This window comes from Electrophorus electricus, chromosome 21 (genome assembly GCF_013358815.1).
Source record: "Electrophorus electricus isolate fEleEle1 chromosome 21, fEleEle1.pri, whole genome shotgun sequence".
Taxonomy (NCBI): domain Eukaryota; kingdom Metazoa; phylum Chordata; class Actinopteri; order Gymnotiformes; family Gymnotidae; genus Electrophorus; species Electrophorus electricus.
The window spans coordinates 3,636,336-3,653,997 of NC_049555.1; the positions used below are offsets into that span (position 1 = coordinate 3,636,336).

The window sequence follows — 17,662 nt, forward strand, 5'->3', positions numbered from 1 at the left end:
TGTGTTTATTTCTTCCTTCCTTCTTTAGGCTTTTGTGCTGTATAACTGGAGCAGGTGTGTTGGGTGGTGCTCTGTGCTATATAACTGGAATAGGTGTGTTGGGTGGTGCTTTGTGCTGTATAACTGGAGTAGGTGTGTTGGATGGATGTGCTCTGTGCTGTATAACTGGAGTAGGTGTGTTGGGTGGTGCTTTGTGCTGTATAACTGGAGCAGGTGTGTTGGGTGGTGCTTTGTGCTGTATAACTGGAGTAGGTGTGTTGGGTGGATGTGCTCTGTGCTGTATAACTGGAGTAGGTGTGTTGGGTGGATGTGCTCTGTGCTATATAACTGGATTAGGTGTGTTGGGTGGTGCTTTGTGCTGTATAACTGGAGCAGGTGTGTTGGGTGGATGTGCTCTGTGCTATATAACTGGAGTAGGTGTGTTGGGTGGTGCTTTGTGCTGTATAACTGGAGTAGGTGTGTTGGGTGGATGTGCTCTGTGCTATATAACTGGAGTAGATGTGTTGGGTGGTGCTTTGTGCTGTATAACTGGAGCAGGTGTGTTGGGTGGTGCTTTGTGCTGTATAACTGGAGCAGGTGTGTTGGGTGGTGCTTTGTGCTGTATAACTGGAGTAGGTGTGTTGGGTGGATGTGCTCTGTGCTGTATAACTGGAGTAGGTGTGTTGGGTGGATGTGCTCTGTGCTGTATAACTGGAGCAGGTGTGTTGGGTGGTGCTTTGTGCTGTATAACTGGAGCAGGTGTGTTGGGTGGTGCTCTGTGCTGTATAACTGGAGTAGGTGTGTTGGGTGGATGTGCTTTGTGTCATGCTGCGTGCACTCCTGCTCTCATTATGCATGTAATCCGCTTTCCTAAAGTAAACAACGAAGAGCCACTTAAGCATGATAATTCATTAATCAGGTCGGCGCATCCGTGCGTGTTTAAGAGCTTTAAGAAGCGCTGAGCTCGGAAAGAACGTTACGGCCCCCCATGCTGGGGTTTGTTTTTTTGGGGTTTTTTGGGGGTTTTGGGGGGTTTTTTTAGGGTGCATGGGGTGCATTTGTTTGCAGCAGGGAATGTGGTTTTCTCTCTGGGAGCCATTATTGTGATACGTTGTGCTGATGTTCATTTCTTAGCCTGGCTTTGAAAGTTTGCCACAAATTTGCCGGGATCGGGCTAACGGGACATTTTAGTGGTGATGGACTAATCCCAAATGCCTAATGCTGGAGTATTAGAGGAATTGGCACGAATTACATAAATGGCATTAGTGCTCTTGCTTGCGCTCTCTCTCTCTCTCTCTATCTCTCTCTCTCTCTCTCTCTCTCTCTCTCTCTCTCTCGCTCTCTCTCTCTGGAAGATAGTGAGCTCCATTTCCTGCAGCACAAAGGAAGAAGTGTGAATCCGCCTGAGTGTAATCCTGTTGCAGTGGCGAGTGAATTCTGTCCTAACCTTACAGGCAGAACCTCTTTCACATGGGACACTGGGTTTAGAAAAAATACCAGGTTTGGTTTAGACACTGGGTTTAGTTTAGATGCCGGTTTAGATTAGATGCTGGGTTTAGTTTAGATGTCGGGTTTAGTTAACATGCTGGGTTTAGTTTAGATGCTGGGTTTAGTTTACATGCTGGGTTTAGTTTAGATACCGGGTTTGGTTTAGATGCCGGGTTTAGTTTGGACGCTGGGTTTGCTCCACTTTCCTTTCTCTGGAGGAGGTCCGTAACGAGACTGAAACTCCGACCAGGCAGAAATTACAGTAGGGCAGCGAATGTTCTGAATCCTTCTGTCTGTGTGTATTAGTGTTTTGTGTGTGTGTGTGTGTGTGTGTGCACATACTGACATCATTTATGGTTTCATTAGCGTGTCATATTGACACTGACTCAACTCTTGCCGAGGGCTCTCTGTGGAGAGCTGCAGTAATTAAAAGCTGTCAGAAAGATTTTCCACCTGCTGCTGACCACACGCACACACGCACGCACACACACGTCTTTATCTAATGAGCTCTGACAGATTTTTTTCTATGCAATCGTTATGTGGCTAAACCCTACTCTTAGCACACTAACCCCACTGGCGCTCTGTGACATTTCGAACAACCTTTGTTTTCTTATTCTCCCTGTCACACACACAAAGGGTCTTTAAGATGTGAGTAAATACACAGCATCTTCACGTAAAAAATTGAATTTACAAATTGTTTGTATTATTTTTCATTTGTATGCCCTTGCTAGATAGATGTAGCATTATGGGAGCAGCAGAACCTGTGTTTGAACTCAGGATGACATTGTGAAAGTATGGGAAAACAACACACTCTTCCCCAAGTTCAAACCGACAGCTATGTTCTTTATCTGTACCTTTGCAGTCTCTCTCTCGCTCCCCCCCCCCCCCCCCCCCCCCCCCCCACACACAAAAGGTGTTACTGATGACCAAATAGCTTGTTAGCCATTTGATACCACAGATCAGTACTCAGTGCAGTATGAAAAGTGTGCATCTCAGCCAATCCAGTTAAACTGAAGATGAAATTAAGACCCTGGTTCTAAACCCACTCTGGGTCATGTGATACAGCCTGTGCATTACACCCACTCATCTATTCTTTATAGTGAAGGTGCCACTGTGCTACAGCGCTGTCCTTGGTCCTGAACAACTGCCCGCTACCTCAGGTTCGGTCCATGGTGCTGAGTCACAGCATCCACAGTATACCTGGTCCTGAACCAAGAGTCTTTTGGGTGGATTCTTTTGGATTAGAACCAGTTTCGTCCGTGCCGTTCTCTCTGTGACACTGTACCCATACTTTTTACCGAGCTAATAACTGTGAGATTTCCTTTTAAGCGAGAAGAGCGTATCAGTTTCCACCCTCTAGGGGGGAAAATGTTACGCCTCGTGGGGAAAAGCTTTATTTAATATTTCATTTTATTTAATTTCCCCACACAAATTACTTTAGGGTAAAATTAGTTATATTTGATTTAAGTATTTAATAAAAAGTCATCACACACTGAATGAATGCCTTAATAAAACCAGAACTGTTTTAAAAGTATAAAAAATATTGGACCTGTATCAGACCCTTTTGTGCCTGTTTTTATGTTTGTTTGTTTTTTATTTTTAAATTTTGTCAAGTACTTCAGGAGTTTACAAAGATAATATATTTTGGTTCTCACTTCCAGGATTCATAACTTTGCAGGTCTGGTTTCCTTGCCCTGTAGAACGATGCAGGAGTGCCAGACGCTCTGGGGTTTCAGAGCTGTCGTCTGTGTTTCTCAGTCCCAGGCTCATAAACAGGTGGAAAACAGCACTGTGTGTGTGCGGTGTGCGTTTTTGTGTGTATTTGCGCATGTGGGCGTGTGTGTGTATGTGTGTTTGTGTGTGTGCATGTGTGTGCATGCTTGCATATATGTGTGTGTTTGTGTGTGTGTATGTGTGTATGCATGTGTGTGTGTGTGTGCGTGTGCGCGCGCGTGTGTGTGGGGAGGGGGGGTGGGTTATGTGCGCGTGAGTGTATTCCTATGCTTGTCTGCATGTCAGTGATCTAATGTAATCTGTAAGGAGGCTAAAATGTTGTTGCCTGCAGTTTGAGATACGCCTGCTGCTTTTGTGTTGGAGGGCTAAGCAGCGATTTGCCCTCCCACACAGCCGTCTGTGCCGCAGTGGGCTCTGTTGCTGTGCACGGCTCTACGGCTGCCACTGTCATAGGCCTGTACCAATGGGGTGGGGTCCTGCACTCAGTGTGGAGGTGTGGTCTGCACACTGTCTCAGTGTGGGGGCGTGGTCTGCACACTGTCTCGGTGCAGTGGTGTGGAGGTGTGGTCTGCACACAGCCTCAGTGTGGCGGTGTGTGGATTTGTGGCATGGTCTCCACACTGTCATGGTGTGGGGGCGTGGTGTCTACACTATCTCGGTCTGGTGGTTTGGGGGTGTGGCCGAAGTGTACTTCACAGACTTTATTTCCTGAAGGTCTCCCTTGCAGACTGTGATGTGGTGGGTGGAACGGAGACTCTGCCTGCAGAGTTTAGGCCCAGCTGATGGTTGACTGTGCAGGGACGTCTGTCCTTGGCAAGACAGGCCCCCTTGGCCTCCAGCGGGTGCTGAATGAGAGCAGAGAGACGCAGTTCGGCCTGGAGCGAGGAGTGGAGTGTTGTTGTTTTCTCCAGTATAACACCTTGACTGTTAGAGTATTCCAATATAATCAAACTTCAATATATTCCAAACTTCTCTAGGTATTTTCACGGAGACCATGAAAATGATAAAAAATCCACGTCCCTAACTAAAACTGCATACGGTGTACACAACTATGGTGAGGTTATCACTGTGGAATCTAAGAAGACACGTATCTCGCATACAATTACATAGTTTCCCATTTACAGTACACGATGCACAGTATAAACAATATTGAGGGGTTTTTTGGTTCAATTTTTGATGAAGCATTTTTGCAGCCTGCTACTGGACTTCCTTTGGTTCAAATAAACATGACAAGTGTTGATTCTTTATCTCTTTTGATGAAAAAGTCTCCAGCGTTGCTCCTACACGGCTCCTCATCATCTGTTGCGTCTTGGAGTCGCACCAAGTCTTGCTGGCCCCTAGCAAAGTAGCTCCAGCACTTATTTACATTGCTTAAGTATCGCTGCTTATTGACAGGCCCTGATGTCTGCACTGTCACTGAGCTTTTTTCCTGCAGAAGTTAAAACAGAAGTTTCCTTTTGTACCCAAGCAGAGCCGCGGGTGGCGGGCTGAGACCAATACACCCTCTCCAACCCCGGCGTGCTTAGTGCGACAGTAACGGATCACCCATCTCCCTCCACCAAGGCTCGTGGCGCAGCGGCGTGTAGGGCCGACTCTTCAGTCTCGAATCTCGCGCGCAATCTGATGAACGGTTATGTTAAATGTTTTTTCTCGCCAGTTCTCACTCCCTCAATCTCTCTCTCTCTTCCTTCCTCCTTCTCTCTCTCTCTCTCTCTCTCTCTCCCTCCCGCTGCCCTCTTCCAGGTTGTGCTGGTGTGAGGCTTAGAGGGCAACAGAAGCTCGTCGGTCTGAATGTGAATGAAGCGGAGAGTATGAGTAAGTGAAAGGCGCCATCTCTCTCTCTCTCTCTCTCTCTCTCTCTCTCTCTCTCTCTCTCCTCCTCTTCCTCCTTACCTTCTACTGCTTTTCCCATGCCTTCATCATCCCGTGCCCTCGGCGCGTCCATCCCGTCCTCTATAACATTCATCCCTTACCCTCTCTGTCCCAACACGCTCCACAGACTTCCCCAGAAAAGTCGCACAAATGCCCCGGGTCGTCCGATTCGCCGTTTCTAGAGACGTTAGACCACACCCGTTTGTCCTGGGTGGGGCCCGGCGGCGGGGGCCGCACCGCAGAGCTGGACAGAAAGCTCGGATGTGGAGGGCAGGCGGGATGGAGGGGCAGGATTAGAGGAGCCCCCCATCAGCCTGTGGAGGATCTGAGGGGGGATTGACTTTGAGACGGACATGCCACCTTCCCCCCGTTCTTACACAGGAAGTGGGACGGGGATTAAAGGCAATCTAAAAGGAAACGCTTAACCTCTGTGCAGGCATGAAGCTAAAGAAAGGAAAACACTGGATGAACAGGAGCTGTATACTAATATGGGCTGTAGGGTGGTCTGGGTGGATGAGTGTATACTAATATGGGCTGTAGATTGGTCTGGGTGGAGGAGTGTATACTAGTGTGGGCTGTAGGGTGGTCTGGGTGGAGGAGTGTATACTATGTGGGCTGTAGGGTGGTCTGGGTGGAGGAGTGTATACTAGTGTGGGCTGTAGGGTGGTCTGGGTGGAGGAGTGTATACTAGTGGGGGCTATATTATCAGGTGGAGGGTACTCCACTAGTGTCAACAGAAGGGAGGTTGGAGGTTTGAACTTTTGTTCAACTGGAATTAAAAACATGGATCATACATTTGACTTGTCTAACATAAAAATAGTAGAATCAGATGTAGTAGAATGTACTTGTGTTCAGGGTAAGTGCGTGGTAAGTTCATTATAATTCATTATTAGATCCTGAGCTTTTTTCAGCACTACATTGCAGTTTTATTTCTTTTTATAATGTATTCTTTCACTTTACATCTCTTATTAATCATTTATTTTAAATCAACTTTTTTCAACTTTTATTTTGATTCTTCAACTTTAGCTCTAAAGTTTATGTCTATCAATATAATGTTTTCTTTTATATGCATATAATTTCCATTTGAGTGAACAGTAGAGAAACCACCCATGATTATTTTTGAATTCTGATAATGAAGTAAAAGTAAGTTGTTTGGACGGACAAGCATCTTGCATACTGTGTTATTGTGTTTATTTGTTTACTTACAAGGGCTGGCCTCGTAGAAGCCTAAACTTGACCTTGACCTTTAACCCCTGATTGCTTTTGACCCCTCTCTCTCTCCCTCATTTCCTTCTTTACATTTCTTTTCTTTTTCTGTTTTCCCCCCCCGGAGCACCAAAAGGAGTAACCTAACGAGCTTTTGCTGCAGGATGTTATAAATGAGAATTTACGGTCGTCTTTGGTAACTGGCGCTCAGGACCTGTGGGGTTCTTTAAAAATGCACCAACTCCGTAGTGACAACTCAGAGTAACTTTACTTCAGTTGAGAGGTACCGAGTTAGCTGTGCACGTCTTTTGGCCACTGCTGTAGGTACTGCAGGTCAGCATAGATGTGCGCCAAACTACAGAGCAGATTATTCTAGAATCGCTCAGCGTTTTTTTTTTTTTAATTCACGCGTGATTAACTTTGATCATCCTCCGCTTTGATGAATAACGAAAAGCCTCATTTTAACTGTCATTTCTTAGAGCTGATTTACATGATTTAGTAAACAGGATGAGTAACGTCCTTCAGCGAGCACCTTCTGCTCCATTACAGACAAAATCCGCGCGAATCCCTCGTGATGCATCTGAGGGTGGTTTTTAAAAGAGCCCACATCCTCTGCACCTGCTTACAAAGGAGAGATGAAGGAGTCTCTAAATTTTACATTTACAAGATCCTGCACCGAAGGCGTTGTAAGTTGCTCTCTCTGGGCGTCACAGGTTCATGCGGCACTGATGTTAAAGAGAACCGCAATCTGGACAACCTCTCCGCCAAGGTGAGTCTGGGGGAGGGGCTGCAGGTAGCCAATGGGAGCGCTCTGGGGCAGGGCCGCAAGCGGCCCCTGGAGGAGGGCAGCAATGGCCACGCCCATGCCAAGTTCCGGCCAAAGAAGCGCAAGAAGGCGCCGGGCCCGGTACTGCCCAAGAATGCCCTGATGCAGCTGAACGAGATCCGCCCGGGCCTGCAGTACTGCTTGGCATCGCAGACGGGGCCCGTGCATGCGCCTGTCTTCGCCATGAGTGTGGAGGTGAACGGGCAGCTGTTCGAAGGCACGGGCCCCACCAAGAAGAAGGCCAAGCTGAACGCCGCCGAGAAGGCCCTGCGCTCCTTCGTGCAGTTCCCCAACGCCTCGGAGGCTCACCTGGCCATGGGCCGCACGCTCACCGTCAACACGGACTTCACCTCGGACCAGGCCGACTTCCCCGATGTGCTCTTCAACGGCTTCGAGACGCCCGCGCCGCCGGACGACCCCCTCGACCCCCCCGACCCGGCCGCGTGCACCCGACGCCCGCCCGGCTTCCCGGGCGAGCGCCCACCGCCCCCATCCCTGCCCACTGCCCCCCAACGGCGCCTGGCGCCTCCGGCTGGCCACAGCAAGAACGCGGTGATGATCCTCAATGAGCTGCGGCCGGGGCTCAGGTATGAGTTCGTGGCCGAGAGCGGCGAGAGCCACGCCAAGAACTTTGTGATGGCGGTCACCGTGGACGCGCAGGCGTTCCAGGGCTCGGGGCGCAACAAGAAGCTGGCCAAGGCGCGGGCGGCCCAGGCGGCGCTGTCGGGGCTCTTCAACATGCAGCTGGACCAGACGCCATCCAGGCAGCCAATCCCCAGGGACGGCCTGCAGCTACACCTCCCCCAGGTGAGAGCATGCGCATGCTGGAGAACGCACTGGCACGCGCGTGTCTTGGCACTCGGATGTGCTGTGGTTGTGGCTGACTGCCACATCGCAACTGTGCCGCCACTGTGTCTCATACAGTTCACTTCTTGAATTAGGCTCTAGCTCCCCGCACAAGTCAAAATCACTGAGCATTAACCCGATCCTGAAACTTAATCCGTATACCCTAAGCCCTAAACCCTATCCAATAAACACTAAACCCTTAAACCTAACCCATAAACACCAAACATTAAACGCTGAATCCTGGCACTAAAAGAACATCTACACTCATTTCTTTCTAAACGCACTGATTACATTTATAAAGTCAGTCAGATAATACTGCTCTGGGGACCATGGGGAGCATCCATGAAACGTGCATTTCCAAAAAGCTCATCAGTACAATGATCGTATTGAATTTAGCAGTGCTCCGCATCCCAGATCAACATGCTACCCTCCTCAATCTCTGACCACGTAAGTCTCTTATCGGGGTGAAAAGTTTTGATTCATATTGTATTCCACAGCAGACCAGAGCAACATGTGCCTTTCTTGTGTAATATAGGCCGCCGTTAATGCTACGGCGGCAAGGCTGTATTTCTGTTCGCTGCTTTTAAATTCCCGCATCAGTGACTGTGTTGATCTGTCGTTCGTCCTCATAAAAGCCCCTGCCAGTCTTCATTAGGGTGATATTAATTCAGTCGGAATCTAATTGTTATTGAGGCGCTTTTGAAAGGGAGTCAGATATTGAACCCTTAAACTATGCATTTGTGTTGACAGTATTCATTTATACGTCAGGTAATCCAGCCACCATAATCTCCCTGTTTCTCCTGACAATAATGAGGCAGAGAAATAAGATAATCTTAATTAACATCAGAGACAGTAGAGCACAGCTCAAACAGGAAACTGCTGCACTGTCACATTCCTGTCTGCATTGAGGAGGATCTGCCTGAGTGTGTGTGTTTGTTTGTGTGTGTGTGTGTGTTCGTGTGTGTGTCTGTGTGTGTGTGTGTGTGTGTGTGTGTGTGCATATTGCTTTAGTGGGTGGTATTTTATTATGAAAAGCAATGTTTTTTGTGGAGCCGAGTGAGAGACCAGTGAGAGCTGTGTGCTATAACACGGTCTGACAGTGTGTCACCAAGTGTTTCTAATACTGCACGCTCATCTTCTGACACATGACCCACGGCTCATCATCTTCTGACACATGACCCGAGGCTCGTCATCTTCTGACACATGACCCGAGGCTCGTCATCTTCTGACACATGACCCCGTGGCTCGTCATCCGCTGTCACTCCTTGCCTGAGAGGGGTGGGGAGACCCCAGATCTAAGCCAAGCCTTAGCATTTTAACCAAAGAATATAAGAATACAAGAAAAGACAAAATCAAGCATTGAAATTCTTATGTGCTCGTGTCAATATGTTCAGTGGCTGAGTTCAAGTAAAGTTGTATCTGTTTGTGTGTCTGTGCGTGGGCGTGTGCGTGTATTTGTGTGTGCCAGGTCCTGGCAGATGCCGTTTCTCGGCTGGTGGTGGAAAAGTTCAGTGAGCTGACAGACAACTTCACATCCCCTCATGCACGACGGAAAGTCCTTGCAGGCATTGTCATGACAACGGGTAACTGTGGTTCTACACAAATGCTACGAGTAACCTGACTGGCAGTTATAAATGTAATGAGGTTATGTGCATTTCTAGATGTAATACAGTTAACTCTAGTTCTAAATGCCTCAAGATGACTGCTAGTGCAGGTAATGGAAGTGGACATAGTTCTTAATGAAGAGAACTAAATGTAAATAAATAAATGGTGAGTGCGATGTTCAGTAGTGAAGCAGGTTTTCTGAACCCTTCTTCACAGGGACGGATGTGAAGGATGCGCAGGTGATCTGTGTTTCCACGGGAACCAAGTGCATAAATGGCGAATACATGAGCGATCGAGGCCTGGCTCTTAACGACTGCCATGCAGAGATCATCGCACGGCGCTCGCTCATCAGATACTTGTACAGCCAGCTGGAGTGCTTTCTCAGGTGGATTACCACATGCACACGCACACACACGTGCACACACACGCACACACACACACACACACACGCACACACACGCACACACACACACACACATAAGAGTCACTCAGTAGGCACCACTGCAGTCAGCTAGGGTAATTCTAAAAGCGATTCATCACATACACACATATACAAATATATATATTTACTCTCTTAGACACAAACACATAGACAGGCACAATGATCCCATGCCAGATACAGCCAGATTATGTCCACAGAAGAGATCGGGCAACATCTGCAGAATGATAAACATAAACAAAGCAAATTAGAGACACAAGAACGCATCCCGTCCTGTGGAAATTTCCCTGAAACTCATTATCATTACTCCGTGGATTGGAACAATGAATTCCAGATTCTGTTTCAGACTTCTGCTGTGGGCCACTTATTTTGTGTGTGTGTGTGTGTGTGTGTGTGTGTGTGTGTGTGTGTGTCTGTGCGGGTGCGCGCATCTGTAATCGATGGGTCATGCCATGTTTGGAGGGACTGTGTGTTAAATAGTGATTGAGTGATTGGTGTGATGGTGACAGGGCATGACCCAGCCTGCTTATTCCCGGCTGCGGACCTCATTTACAGAGCATCTGAGCAGCTCTGACGAGCTCAAGGAGGAGGGTGTGTGTGTTTTTGCATGCATGTTTGTGTACCTGCGTGGATGTGTGCGTGCGTGCGTGCGTTTGTGTGTGTTTACATGTGTGTTGGACAGTAATGGTGTGCAAATTCCATATTCTAGTAATAAGTGCGCACGCGTGTGTGCACGTGTGTGTGTTGTGCAGTAACAGTGCGGAAGATCATTCCCAGTCCATATTCCAGCGGTGCGAACAGCATGGATATCAGCTGAAGGAGGGTGTTCAGTTCCACCTGTACATCAGCACTTCACCGTGTGGAGACGCGCGCATCTTCTCACCGCACGAGTCTGCAGTAGAAGGTGGGTACACTCCGTTCAGTTCAGATCACTTCAGATCAGATTCATTTAATTCACATGAGTTCAGTCAAATGCAGTGCAACGCAGTCCAGAAAAAAATTAGTTCGGTTCATTTCAGTTTAAGTTCAGAGTATTGCACTTTTCATACTCATACAAAAATAAACTGGTATTACAATAAGTAAGTCTCCTGTAGTATTACAATAAAAGCTCTACTGATGATTAATAGCAGAAATGTATAATATTAACTGTGAATAACTGCTTAATGCAGAATTTAATAAATTTAATAAATTCGGTGACAGCTAATTGCACATTTTGCTGTTGAAACCGAAGCTAAAAAACACTTGCTCCTCAAATAAAACAGATACAGCTGTTCCGGTGTGTGAACACGCCACAGAAATAAAAAAGGATTATGTGAAAATCTTTGAGGCTTAGAGGCATGTTAGCACATAAACTCTGGTATGACAGATAATGGCTGGATGCTTTGACCTGCACCACATTGATAAAGTGATCTAGCATGCAGCTGTAGTGGAGTGCTGATCACTTGTGGTCTATCTACTGGTAGTGTGCTGGTCTCCTGTGGTCTATCTACCGGTAGCGTGCTGGTCTCCTGTGGTCTACCTACTGGTAGCGTGCTGGTCTCCTGTGGTCTACCTACTGGTAGCGTGCTGGTCTCCTGTGGTCTACCTACTGGTAGCGTGCTGGTCTCCTGTGGTCTACCTACTGGTAGCGTGCTGGTCTCCTGTGGTCTACCTACTGGTAGCGTGCTGGTCTCCTGTGGTCTATCTACTGCTAGCGTGCTGGTCTTCTTTGGTCTATCTACTGGTAGCGTGCTGGTCTCCTGTGGTCTATCTACTGGTGGCGTGCTGGTCTCCTGTGGTCTATCTTCTGCTAGTGTGCTGGTCTTCTTTGGTCTATCTACTGGTAGCGTGCTGGTCTCCTGTGGTCTATCTACTGGTGGCGTGCTGGTCTCCTGTGGTCTATCTTCTGCTAGTGTGCTGGACTCCTGAGGCTGGTGGGGTTTGGTTCATCGAGGGAGGGCTTCCAGCCCTTTTGTTCCACTGCTCATCAATAACGTCATCGCTCAGTAATCAGCCATGGAGGTCGATTCTGGGTGGGGCGCCATTTGACACGGTTTCCCCTGCACAGACCAGGGTGACAGGCACCCAAACAGGAAGGCCCGTGGCCAGCTGCGCACCAAGATTGAGTCTGGGGAGGGGACGATCCCGGTGCGCACCACCAACACCATCCAGACATGGGACGGCGTCCTACAGGGCGAGAGGCTGCTCACCATGTCCTGCAGCGACAAGATCGCCAGGTACGACATCATCACTGCATGACAGCAGCAACTCCTCACATCATTAATAGTAGATGGGTGCAGGGGCTGAGATATCCTGTTGGCATGTTTGTTTATCTGTTTGTGAAGTTTATTTCAATGGGATGCCACATCATGCTCCAAAGCAAAAATGATTCGGGATATTAGACTCGGCTCCTGCCGTCTGCGCGTATCCATAAACTCTCGCCCTTTGCCTTTCCCCTGGTTTGCTTTCGTCGACATCTGCTGGTTGCGGTAAACACTTTCTGATTGGAGTCAGAAGTGAGGCTTCTGTGTTTGCAATTCGGGGATGCTCTCCAAATGTCAGGTGGCCTCCTGCCTTTAGACGTGCGTGTGCAGCTGCTTGCTTAGACTTGCTCTTGTGGTGATTGGCATTCAGGGTTTCCCTGCTGACTTCAGGCGCTCTGCTACTTCTACATTCCATCGCTCTCTGATTGCTCACTGCTAGGCTCACAGACACACACGTCCCCTCACCCTGCGTGCAGCCCGACTCTCCTTAGAGTCTTGCACCCACCGCACTTCTGAGAGCAGGAGATTGGTTGATATCAGCAAACTAATGGTCCAATCACTCGCTGTCTCCCCAGTGCCCGCCCACCCACAGCGCTACCATTAGGGACTGATTAGAGCTCTGATTACAACACTTACAGAGGAGTCATCCTAATGGAGCACACATACTCTCTCCCACTTTCTTAAACATGCGTAGATGCATTAACGTTCATTCGCTCTCTCTCACACACACACACACGCGCGCACGCGCGCGCGAAGTCAGACGCATGCACACTTACATACATATTTGGTCGCACATGTGTGTGTGTGTGTGTGTGTGTGTGTGTTTGTGTGTGGGTGTGTAAGGTGGTGTAAGATCATTTTTTCCTAACAGCTTCACTTTTTCAGTGATCTGTATTTTCCTTAACGTCTTAAACACACCACCAGCAATTGAAAATTGGCAAAACTTTTTCCCATGATGATATGAGGACAGCGTAATGTGCCGATGCTCACAACGTCCTAGTGTTTAATTTCACACATATGACTACAGTGTAACATGACACATACTGCTACAGTGGTTCTGTTATTATTATTTTTTTTCAGTGAAATTCTAATTTGGGTGATGTGAAATGTAACCTGGCCATTGGCGTAACTTTTGGGTCTTAGAGAGGCTAATGAGGGTCGAATCAAGAATGAAGAAAGGCCTCCTGGATGAATCATGCCTGAACATTTCATCAACACATTTTAATTTCACCTCTGTGTTTCTCTGTCTCTTGCTCTCTCTCTCTCTCTCTCTCTCTCTCTCTCTCTCTCTCTCCTTCTCTCCCTCTGTCTCACTCGGTCTCTCTTATATCTCAGGTGGAATGTGGTCGGGGTGCAGGGCTCCCTGATGAGTTATTTTTCAGGACCCATCTATTTCTCCAGCATAATCCTGGGCAGTTTGTACCACGCCGACCACCTGTCACGGGCCATGTACCAGCGCATCGCTGAGATAGAGGAGCTACCGCAGCCCTTCATTCTCAACAGACCGCTGCTCAGTGGTAGGACCCTGACTCCACCCACACTCAGGGCCACGCCCACTACTGCTTTACCCCTACACCAATTACCAATTCCACCTGTCTCTCTCTCTCTCTCTCTCTCTCTCTCTATTTTTTTCTCTCTCTCTCTGCAGGTATTAGCAATGCAGAGGCGAGGCAGCCTGGTAAAGCTCCTAACTTCAGTGTGAACTGGACCGTCGGGGATCAAGGGTTAGAGGTCATCAATGCCACCACGGGGAAGGACGACCTCGGGCGACCTTCGCACCTCTGCAAACATGCCCTGTACAGCCGCTGGGTCCGCCTGCATGCAAAGGTGCAGCTCCAGATCCTAATGGGTTGTTATAACCCCAGTAATGGGGAGTTATAATCCCAGTCATGGGGGGTTATAATTCCAGCCATCAGGGTTATAATCCCTACCAATATGGGGTTATAATCCCAGTCATGGGGGGTTATAATCCCAGCCATGAGCTGTGAGCTCATCCCATTGTGCTAGTCAGATGCAGTGCCAGGCCCATCACAGATTTGCTAGCTGTGGATTGCTTGTGTTTTATTGTGGCTCAGTTATAAACTGCTTTGGACAGAACATTTGGCAGAAATGTATACATATTTTATTTTTTCTTTTGTATTATTTCATTTATGGTATATGAGCTCAATTTAATTAAGTGAAATTAAAAAGTAAAAATAAAAATCAGAAAGTAATGAATGTTGTGCTCCATCCCATTCTGGGGAATAACCTTTCTCTCTCTCTCTCTCTCTCTCTCTCTCACTCTCTCTCTCTCTCTCTCTCTCTCTCTCTCTCGCTCTCTCTCTCTCTCTCACTCTCTCTCCCTCTCTCTCCCTCCCTCTCTCTCCCCTTCAGCTCTCCCAGACCTTGAGAATCCACGTGGCAAGACCAGCCACATATCAGGAAGCCAAGCAGGGAGCAGCACAGTACCACACAGCCAAACAGACTCTCATCAGAGCCTTCCACACAGCAGGCCTGGGCGCCTGGGTGAAAAAGCCCATCGAACAGGACCAGTTTCCCCTCACGCAGTGAGGGAGAGACAGCGAGCGTGGGGGGTGACTGTTTTTACCAGGTGTTACGGCTCAACCTCTAGTAGTCCTCTTTATATTTCTGGCTTTTTACATATTTTACTGTATGTCACTTTTTTATCCGAGTTGCTCTTATGACCTCTGAAGAATCACGTTATTTAAAATAACAGAAACCCCATATAGCTTATTTAAATAATCCTTATATCTCATCGTTTGTTATTTAAACATTTTTATTTGTGGCAAGTACATTCTCGTATCCTCAGCTCAAGGTCAGTCAGATGACCATATGATTTTTTTTGTCTTGGCGTCTGTTGGTTCGTTTGTCTTTTTGTAGAATGTGTTAAGAATGATTTTCCAGATTGTTTTGTGTTATGACAAAAGGCTAACTCTGTTTTAGCCATTCTAGTTGCAGCTTTCTTACACTGACGTTGACCAGTCCAGAGGGGAAAAAAGATTTTCCCCTTATTATTTTCATAAATTGCCCCAAATTACTTGTTATTATTATTATTATTATTATTATTATTATTATTATTGATGTAATAACAAATAATATCAGAATTCTAATCTTATAAACATTATTTAAACAAACTTTGTAACCTTATCAACATTTTAGTATGTGGGCCATTTCTTCTTCCTCGTAGGACTGAATATATAAATGATTCCCTTTAATAGTTTAATGCCAACTTGGCATCCTGTCAGCGCATGTGAATGAATCACAGGTGGGGAACATCAGTCCCGTCACTGCTGGACCATGGGCAGGACAGTCCAGTTAATACAGGACCATGGGCAGGACAGTCGAGGTAATGCTGGAACACAGATCGGACAATCCCTCTGCACTACTTTACTTATTCCAAACTGGGTTTTCCACTACTGATACTAATACTGTTCATGAAATATCTCACTTTTTTTTCGTCATTGCAGCCAGTTTGTCAATGTAGATACGGATATTTTTCTTGATATATGTGTTACTTTTGTGTTCATACATAGGCTTGTTTAATGTGCGCTGTAGCCATGGCTCTAACGTTCGCTCACCCGAATACCGTGGAAACTCCAAAGAAAGCATCCCTGGTGCGTTTGCGTCTGCATGTCCTCCACAGGCTGCATCCTTCTCTCCAGACAACCATCGTGGACTCTTGGTGCTGTATTCTCCTCTTTCATTTGAGGCTGCCCCTTTCACATCACATCTTCGTACATTTTTGTTTACTTTTGTCAGAACAGTGTGTTATTTTTTTAAATTTGTAGCTCAGTACGGAGGAAGAAAGATAATGTGAATATATTGTTTTTAACAATGAAGTGTACTGATACGCACGCACTTTGAGATGCTGAACACAACGGAGCGAGCTGTCTGAACCGACCAACACCTGCACCTCGGCTCCGACCTGTCGGTCCAGTGCACTGCGACCCAAACTCCTGACATCCTGCCGATGGGCCTTTCTAACGCAACCCACCCAACTTTGTTTTTTTTTGTTTGTTTGTTTTTTTTAATGGATACTGTCAGACTGCGATGGTTCTTGTATCTAAAGCCTTGTCTTGTTATTTTCGTGCATCTGAGCCAGAGTCTTACATGGGACTTCCCTGATCATCTGTACAGCTATAAGCCTTTACACATCTGCTGAAACGGATACATCCAGCCCCTGTCCGACCCCACAGATTAAGACAAATCCCCGACAGGTGCATGAAACTCATGAGAACCTTACAGGCCACGCCTGCCCTTGTGCAAAGAGAACTGCTAAACGTTTGTGAAATTTCTTGTGAATTTTGCATGCACGTCCTGATTTTGAAAACAACCCCCAGTGTCAGCACTTATAGCGACCGTTCGTGTGCAGCTAGAGATGCAGCTATGCCCCAACACACCTGGATGGTCTTTTATAAAGCAAGGCTCCTCTGCAAGATTAATCCCTCAAGCCCAAAGTTAGCGCTGTCCAGTGGGTATCTCTCTTACCCCTACTCCTACTGGGCAATCCTGACTTTTGGCTTATCTGGCTGAGTGATGATTCGTGTTTTGTGAAACCATCCCGTTATCTAAAATTCTCAAACAAACCAGCCTTTTGGCCACTGGAGTGGAGGCCAAATTGATGTAACCTTTTTGTGTACTGCTGGCTTAAGTGTTTTGTGTGAACATGGATCAGCCGGGTTAGATTGGGTTGTGGCTGCATTTAAGTGGATCACTCTTCCCCAGTGTGCTGCACCTTTGCAATATCCTGCTCATGAGAAAAATGGTCAAAGACGATAAGCACAAGAAGTAAATACGAAAAGCTAAAATGAAATTAATAATGGGTCACTACAATCTACAAAAGAATTAAAAAGCACTTGGACTTATCTGACTCTTCTTTTAATTTTCGACAACCAACCAACGCTACTGGACAAATCTGTGCTCACCAATCTGTGTTTCACCGGCGAAGCAATCATTGAAGGCTGAACTTTAGAAGTCTTGGAACTTTTATTTGGCACTCGAGCACTTTAAGGAGCCAGTCGAGCTGTCGTTCATTCAGAGCAATGTGTCATAGGATGTTGCTTTGTAGGAATTCCAGCTCCGCGACCTTTTGTTCGCATACATAAGAGCCAAGCAGCGCAGTGCTGGCTATTAGCGTCTCTGTAATCACCGCGACTATAATGAAGTTGCGTTTATCACCGCCCGCAGGCTGTCGGCTCTCATATAAATCCCTGTGAGGTCTGGAAAGTGCATTCGCATTTAACTTTTGTCGAATATATGTGCATCAAAGTAAAAGCTTATCCAATTGCTCTCTACTCCACCCAAATATAGCCCAAATTAAATGGATTTTCTTTTGTGTAAACAATGTAAAATTAGCATTACTGTTGCTGGAAATTGTTTTAATCATCTATGTTATTCTGAGGTCTACATAATCAGTAGGTGTAA

The 17,662-nt window shown here is 46.9% G+C and overlaps 1 protein-coding gene and 1 long non-coding RNA gene across 2 annotated transcripts in view; both read left to right on the plus strand.

Annotated features, from left to right (window-relative positions):
- Positions 1-15,265, plus strand: part of adarb1a (adenosine deaminase RNA specific B1a) — a 36,281-nt gene extending 21,016 nt beyond the window's left edge. The window contains exons 2-10 of the mRNA XM_035520722.1: positions 4,945-5,016; positions 6,829-7,912; positions 9,420-9,534; positions 9,773-9,941; positions 10,748-10,899; positions 12,043-12,211; positions 13,574-13,755; positions 13,887-14,065; positions 14,612-15,265. Coding sequence (XP_035376615.1) covers positions 6,854-7,912; positions 9,420-9,534; positions 9,773-9,941; positions 10,748-10,899; positions 12,043-12,211; positions 13,574-13,755; positions 13,887-14,065; positions 14,612-14,788 — 2,202 coding nt within the window. The 5' untranslated portion in view covers positions 4,945-5,016; positions 6,829-6,853 and the 3' untranslated portion in view covers positions 14,789-15,265. The remainder of the gene's footprint in view (positions 1-4,944; positions 5,017-6,828; positions 7,913-9,419; positions 9,535-9,772; positions 9,942-10,747; positions 10,900-12,042; positions 12,212-13,573; positions 13,756-13,886; positions 14,066-14,611) is intronic.
- Positions 15,266-15,308: 43 nt separating this feature from the next.
- Positions 15,309-17,103, plus strand: LOC113588514. Its single transcript, XR_003411857.2, has 2 exons — positions 15,309-15,584; positions 15,772-17,103. It is a non-coding gene; the product is annotated as an uncharacterized LOC113588514 (long non-coding RNA).
- Positions 17,104-17,662: the final 559 nt, after the last annotated feature.